Source organism: Silurus aristotelis, assembly GCF_946808225.1.
Source record: "Silurus aristotelis genome assembly, chromosome: 2".
Classification (NCBI taxonomy): Eukaryota; Metazoa; Chordata; class Actinopteri; order Siluriformes; family Siluridae; genus Silurus; species Silurus aristotelis.
The window spans coordinates 4709996-4717495 of record NC_139575.1 but is presented as its reverse complement, the minus strand read 5'-3'; the positions used below and the strand labels follow the sequence as shown (position 1 = coordinate 4717495).

The 7500-nt window shown below is 42.4% G+C and overlaps 2 protein-coding genes across 2 annotated transcripts in view; one reads left to right on the top strand and one right to left on the bottom strand.

The window, feature by feature from the left end:
- Window positions 1-736, bottom strand: part of LOC310739154 (ghrelin-like) — a 6137-nt gene extending 5401 nt beyond the window's left edge. Inside the window, exons 1-2 of the mRNA XM_083564804.1 lie at window positions 630-736; window positions 395-496 (exon numbers count right to left, since the gene is read on the bottom strand). The gene's annotated coding sequence lies outside the window, so the exon portion shown is untranslated. The remainder of the gene's footprint in view (window positions 1-394; window positions 497-629) is intronic.
- The window catches only part of ccdc174 (coiled-coil domain containing 174), a 7030-nt gene continuing 244 nt past the window's right edge, over window positions 715-7500 (top strand). Inside the window, exons 1-11 of the mRNA XM_083563427.1 lie at window positions 715-849; window positions 2607-2717; window positions 2813-2913; window positions 3022-3080; window positions 3186-3351; window positions 4037-4132; window positions 4257-4393; window positions 4713-4807; window positions 5148-5286; window positions 5376-5528; window positions 6455-7500. The exon at window positions 6455-7500 is cut by the window's right edge and continues 244 nt beyond it. Coding sequence (XP_083419553.1) covers window positions 808-849; window positions 2607-2717; window positions 2813-2913; window positions 3022-3080; window positions 3186-3351; window positions 4037-4132; window positions 4257-4393; window positions 4713-4807; window positions 5148-5286; window positions 5376-5528; window positions 6455-6783 — 1428 coding nt within the window. The 5' untranslated portion in view covers window positions 715-807 and the 3' untranslated portion in view covers window positions 6784-7500. The remainder of the gene's footprint in view (window positions 850-2606; window positions 2718-2812; window positions 2914-3021; window positions 3081-3185; window positions 3352-4036; window positions 4133-4256; window positions 4394-4712; window positions 4808-5147; window positions 5287-5375; window positions 5529-6454) is intronic.

Here is a 7500-nt window from a genome sequence, read left to right as displayed (position 1 = left end):
CTCCATAATATACCACTGTTCCTCTCATCCCTCCATCCCCTATCACTGTTCCTCTCATCCCTCTATAATATACCACTGTTCCTCTCATCCCTCTATCCCCTACCACTGTTTCTCTCATCCCTCTATAATATACCACTGTTCCTCTCATCCCTCCATCCCCTACCACTGTTCCTCTCATCCCTCCATCACCTACCACTGTTTCACTTATCCCTCTATCCCCTACCACTGTTCCTCTCATCCCTCCATCCCCTACCACTGTTCATGCTACAGCATCCAAAGACATATGATACAATTGTGTGCCTTTGTGGTAACAGTATGGGGAAGAACCACATATGAGTTTATTAAAGAGAAAGTGGCAGGAGGAAATGATACAGAGAACAGATTTATACAACACCTCAAAGCAACTAAATACAGGATAAAAAGTCTGTAATAAACAGAAAGAGGCTGCAGCCATCAAGAAGAATCGAGCATCCGGCATCTGATCTTCGGTTAATCACTATAGATGATACAAAAACATGAAATAGAACAATGCATTGTAGTCAGGATCAAACAATAAGCATGAAATAAAACGATCTAAACTTCCCGAATGAGTTTAATCAGATTCAGCAAAATAAAGCATAAATTTGCACCTCTAATGAGCGCTCTGTTCTCCAATCCACTAGGTGGCAGTAATGCTATATACTGCTTTTTTTCCCCCATACGCCAGAGGGCCATTGAAGACGAGGAAGAGGAGAATGGGCTTATAAAGAAGAAGAAGAAGGAGCTGATTCGTGAAATCCCTGGCGCTCTCTTATAAACCTGTTTAAAATGGATAAAAAGAAAAAACAATACAACGTCACGGCGTCATCGGTGGGTTTTTACACACGATCTTATTCCGTGATTTGTACATGAAAAGCTCGTTATTGATCTCTAATTAGCTCACATGCTAACAGATAGCAGAGGGGGGATCTGGATTTTCAACTTTGTTTACAATTAAAGCCAAAGTGAATAAATTCACAACATTTCAGCGCAGTTTAAACACGTTTTAGGGTCAAATTAAAATGTACTCATGTTAAACGTGTTATATTTTATTACTGTTTTATTACTATTAATGTTATAGTCATTTCAGTGATGTTCTGTAGAATTCAGAGAGAAACAGAGTTCATCCATAAACCACAAAATCACCCAAACTGACTACACAGTACAAGAACATCTATCTATCTATCTATCTATCTATCTATCTATCTATCTATCTATCTATCTATCTATCTATCTATCTATCCGTCTGTCAGGCTGTCTGTCTATCTATCCGTCTGTCTGTCTGTCTGTCTTTGTCTGTATATGTCGGTCTCTGTCTATCTATTTATCGTCTCTGTCTAATTATTTGTCTGTCTGTCTATCTGTCTGTCTACTGTTTGTCTGTCTATCTATCCGTTTGTCCACTGTTTGTTTGTCTGTCTCTGTCTGTCTTTCTGTGTGTCTGTCTCTGTCTGTATCTATCTGTCTCTGTCTGTCTATCTATATCTGTCTGTCTGTGTCTCTTTCTCTATCTATCTATCTATCTATCTATCTATCTATCTATCTATCTATCTATCTATCTATCTATCTGTCTGTCTGTCTGTCTGTCTGTCTGTCTGTTTGTCTCTATCTGTCTGTGTCTCTCTATCTGTCTGTCTGTCTGTTTGTCTCTATCTGTCTGTGTCTCTCTCTGTATCTCTCTCTCTCTCTCTCTCTCTCTCTCTCTCTCTCTCTCTCTCTCTCTCTCTCTCTCGCTGTCTGTCTGTCTTTCTGTCTGTCTCTCTCTATCTGTCTGTCTGTCTGCATCTCTCTCTATTTGTCTGTCTGTCTGTCGGTCTGTGTCTCTCTCTCTCTCTATCTGTCTGTCTTTGTCTATCTGTCTGTCTGTCTATCTGTCTGTCTGTGTCTCTTTCTGTCTGTCTGTGTCTGTCTGTCTGTATCTCTTTCTATTTGTCTGTCTGTTTGTCTGTCTGTCTTTATCTGTCTATCTGTCTATCTCTCTCTCTCTCTATATATATATATATATATATATATGTCTGTCTGTATCTCTCTCTCTTTGTCTGTCTGTCTGTATCTCTCTTTCTTTGTCTGTCGGTCTCTATCTGTCTGTCTGTGTGTCTCTCTCTCTCTCTATCTGTCTGTCTTTGTCTGTCTGTCTGTCTGTCTGTCTGTCTATCTGTCTATCTATCTAGGCATAGTTGCCTGTCTATCTCTTTGTATACCCGTTTCTCTCTCTGTCTTTTTTTGTCTTTCTCGTTCTCTTCTCTCTCGCTTTCTTCTTTCTCTTGCTCTCACACGCTCTCTTCTTTCTTTTTGTCTCTCTGCCTTTCTCTCTTTCTTTCTCTTTCTTTCACACGCTCTGTCTTTCTCTCTGCCTTATTTTCTTTCCCTCTCTCACACTCACTTTCTTTCTCTCCGTTCATCTCTTCCTCTCTTACTTTCAGTAATCATTTGGAGCTGTTACTCTCTAAATTGTATATACAGTATCTCACAAAAGTAAGTACACCCCTCACGTTTACCTGATTGATAGGACGTGTGGCTTTGCGCAGTTACACCGTGTACAGCGGTACATACTGTATAAGTGTATAATGTATGTGTGTTTTTTCCAGCTGGTGGATTTGAAAGCAGAGTTGTACAGGAAGCAGGAGGCGTTCAAGCAGGAAAAACTGACCCAGGATACAGGAAGTGCCTCCAAACCACACAGCAGCAGTAACACAAAGGTACAGGAGCAGTAAATCTACACCAATAAAAACAGATCGAACGTGTTGGTTATATTCTTGTTGCTTCATGGATGTATATGATGTGTGGTGTGTAGAAACCCAGTGTGTGGAGTAAACAGAACCAAGGCGTGACTGCACGTGCTCAGAAGGATGTCGAGAAAACGGCAGAGGAGGAGCAAAACTTGGACAAATCGAGGTGAGACATAAGAAAAAAGAGGCGCCGATGTGGAAATCAACAGAGGAAATTCTCACTTACCGTGTTCTTCTCCATGCTCGAGATGTTTGATTGCTTTCAATCTTTCAGGCAGAAGCTGGAGGAGAAAGCGCGCCTCTACGAGCAGATGACCAAAGGCGATTTTCCAGGTCTGGAAATTTTGTGTTCAGGAGTGATGAGGGAATTGTGGAGTGTGGGGGTTTTTAATAAACAGTGAACAGTGGAGTGAAAGAGTTTTTGTTCTGATGCTGTAGACGAGGAGACAGAAGATCTCTACCTGGTGGACTTCACCCAGAAGATAATCGATCAAAAGAGGGCGGGGCAGAACAGAGGGGCGGAGCCAGGAGACAGAGACAGAGACGGAGAAGGATTAGACGTGCGCATCGCCATCCCCCCTCCCCAGAGCGCTGAGGAGGAATGGTACAGCCTGAGAACTGCACTATCTCTCCATCTGTCTGTATATCTATCTATCTCTTCTACTGTATGTCTGTTTATCTCTCTATCTGTCTGTCTGTCTGTCTGTCTGTCTGTCTGTCTGTCTTTCTATCTGTCAGACTGTCTATCTGTCTGTGTGTCTCTCTCTTTAGCTCTGTCTATCTGTCTGTCTGTCTGTCTTTATCTATCTGTCTGTCTGTCTGTCTGTCTGTCTGTCTGTCTGTATCTCTCTCTCTCTCTCTCTCTCTCTCTCTCTCTCTCTCTCTCTCTCTCTCTCTCTCTCTCTCTCTCTCTGTGCCTCTTTAACTCTTTCCACATCTCTCTTTTTTTCTGCTCATCTCTTTTTCTCTTTCTGTTTGTGTCTGTCATCCTCTTCCATATCTTTTCTTTTTTACTTTCATTCTTTCTTTTTTTTTGTTTCATATTTCTTTTTGTTTTGCTTACATATCTTTTAATTCTTTCTTTCTTTGCCCTCACTCTGATTCTTTCTTTTTATTTCTCTCTTTGTCTGTCTGTCCATTTCTTTCTCACCTTTGTCTCTTTGTTTGTGTGTCTCTCTCTCTCTCTCTCTCTCTCTCTCTCTCTCTCTCTCTCTCTCTCTCTCTCTCTCTCTCTCTCTCTCTCTCTCTCTCTCTCTCTCTCTCTCTCTCTCTCTCTCTCTCTCTCTCAGGGTGGATTATGTGGATGCGCTGGGTCGATCGAGGAAGTGTTTAAGGAAAGATTTACCTCAGTTTCAGAAAATGGATCAGGATTTACAGGGCAAACGGTACAGACCCTTCATTCTCCATTCTCATTTATTCTACAGGCTTGTGTAACATATACACTATATACACTCTGTGTGTGTGTGTGTGTGTGTGTGTGTGTGTGTGTGTGTGTGTGTGTGTGTGTAGAGCGGTCGGAGCTGACAGGACTCTGTTGTCCGATGACATGAGGCGAGAGATGCAGAGAGAGCAGTGGGAGAGGGAGGAAGAAGAGCAGATGAAGAGACCTGTAGGACCCATTCACTACGAGAACATCCGAGATCAAGGTGAGAGGCAGATCTTCATGGAGCTGACTTTGTGCACAGGGACATTGCCATGCTGGAACAGGTTTGAGTCTCCAAGTTCAAGTGAAGGATGCTTCTGCATCCTGTAGAATTGTGTGCCTTCAAATATGTGGTAGAAGTTTTTCTAAGATCCACATATGACTGGAAAGAGTCAGGTGTCCCTCAGACTATGAATAATGGTAGTGTTTTAAAAATGTTTTTATTGTTTTTTGTATAAATTGTGTGTGTGTGTGTGTGTGTGTGTGTGTGTGTGTGTGTGTGTGTGTGTGTGTGTGTGTGTGTGTGTGTGTGTGTGATTTAGAGGCCAGAGACCTGGGTGTTGGATATTACGCTTTTTCTCATGAAGAAGACCAGCGCAAAAAACAGCGAGAGACCCTGGACATGCTGAGAGACCAGGTGAGATACTCACGGCTCTCGTTAGTGCATCATTTATCGGACGCCTGCTAGGGGGCCTCGGAGTTAGCAAGCCGCAATCTGATTGGTTAAAGCTGTTGCAGATAGAAACGCTATGAAATAAAGAAAATAGACGATTAGGAATAATTTAATATTCATGGAATAAAGACAGGTCTCAGATCACATAGTACTGATCATCGAGAAAGAAAAGAGACAGACTTTTATTTTTTTTATCTATGAAAACGTGACGATAGATCAGCGTGTCTGCTCGCGTTCTCCGTTCCGTCTGCCACGCGAGCATTTACATATCAGAACCTCAGGATGCTTCTGACCCTCTGTGTAGACCGCGGAGCAACGCACCAAGCGAGAGCACCTGAAGGAGAAGCGGAAATCTGTGCTCGAGGCTCGGCTGGCGAAAATAAGAATGAGGAAGATGAAGAAGAGCAAGATGGAGCCGGGAGCTGAGGAGAACGAGGAAGAAGGTAGATCAGAAAACCGGGATTCTTATCCTACTGTTTTGTTTGTTTTGTTTTTTTCTCGAGTCACACTAATGTCTGCTGATGTGCTTCAGCTTCTGTGAAAGAGGACCAGGACGTGCCTGAGGACGTGATCGAAACTCCACCTCCTGCTGAAGCTGCTGTCAAAAAGGTGGAGGTCGAAATCCAGGAAAGGAAAGACTCGAGGCCGGGAGCGCCGCACGTCAGAGAGTGGGACAGAGGAAAAGGTAACTTGATCAACCCTCGTAAATATTATACGCCATTTATGTTTTCTGATTGTAGCAGATTTAAAGCAGATCCTCGTTATTTTTTTGTTGTTTTCAAATTCGCTTTTTATCCACATACACACATTTCTGTCGTATTTTTGTACAGATATTTTATAGTATATTTTTTTTGACTTATATTTTATACTATAGTTGTACTTTATAGTTTTATTCCTTTTTAGATTCTATTTCTGTTTGCATGTTGGACAGTCGGAAAAAGCGTCTGACTACATGTCATATAATGTATGTAAAATATGATTTCGAATATTCCGAATATGATTATAAAGGATCCCATGGGATCTCTGTGGATCAGGGATGTGCAACTCCATAACCAAGGTCGATGCGATTCGCATCCCGATCCATAACCTACGATACGATACATTATAGATACTTATGAAGTATCTACCGATACGATACGATTCACCCCATTACGATTCAGTGCGATTAGAAAAATTATGCTACGTAAATTAAATATGGTTCATATAATTCGCCTTCTTTTCTTCGGTTCAGACAGACAGCAAATCATCAATTTACTTAAGCGTCTTCTCACTTCTAACGCACGAACACGACTTTGTAGTGCAGAAAAGATCAAATAAAACTAGACGTTCTGTCTGCAGGAAGTTACAGCTCTACCTCTGCCATGTTAATCTGTATCCTATGTGACTCTCAGGACACGCCTCCGTCTCTGTAGTGTATTGGTCGCATAATATTTGTCATTTAATATAATAAAAGTGTATAAAATGTCAATGAATTTGGTTTTAACGATGCATCGTGACACAAAAACACTTATTTAAATCACATCGTTAACTTTTATGCTGATGCATCTTACAATCCATACTGCAAATCGCATTTAATCCCCTCGGTAATCATCTCCTGCTTTCTCCATACAGAGTTCTCCTGGGGTCAGTGGACCACCCGGAGACGGGACGAAAGGGATTCGGAGTTCGCCCCACCCTCTTCGTACTACGGAGACGAGAGACCAACCAATTACGGCAGGCCTACAAAGGAAGGAGGGCGGGGCAAAGGGAAACCGGGATTCAAACGGTCCGAGGCGCTCGGTGGGTCGGATCAGGACGACACCGAAAGACGAACTCAACCCACACATGCATCTCTGACAAACCAGAATTCATTTTTGCAGCCTCAGCAAATTCCCCAAGCGCCGTCTGAACAGACGCATGACCTGGACGCCCTTTTATCCTTCTACAAAAACTCTGTTTAAACTTTAATCCCAGTCTAACGCTCATTACAGTCTCACCTTTGATTCCTGAGCTCCTCCAGGTGCCCCTTTTTTAAAAAGTAGCCTGAGTCTCACACACCCACCGCTTGTCCCCCCCCCCCCCCCCCCAAAACCCACCCCATGGCTAAACACCGTACACCAAACAGATTCACTGATGTACAGTAATTATGATTGATTTGAAGTCTTTAGTCATCAAATAAAAATAAAACCTACAACTTAACACATTTAACATGTATATGTATGAAGAGGACATATTGCAAATGTTCCTCCAAAACCTCTTTTCTTCTAAGTTTACTCCCAGAACAGCTTGCGCCGTGATTCCTCCATTGATTTTCGAGAGACAGACACTCTATGGACATAAGTTTGAGGACATCTGACCATAGTCTTTCTGAACATCTCATTCCACATTGAGTTTGCCCCCATTTGCCCTTATAATAACCAAGATGTTCCACTAGATCTTGTGGGGATTTGAGACTTCAATCAGATAATCGTGTTGTAAACGTCAGGTACTGATGTAGGTGAGGTGAGGAGGCCTGGGGTGTAGTCAGTGTTCACATTCATTCCAAAGGTGTGCAATGGGGTGGAAGGTCTATAGTACGAGATCTTCCACACATCCAACCCATGTTAAGCAGATCTTCATAAAGCTGGTTTTGTGCACAGGGACATCGTCATGCTGGAACATGTTTGGGTCTCTTAGTT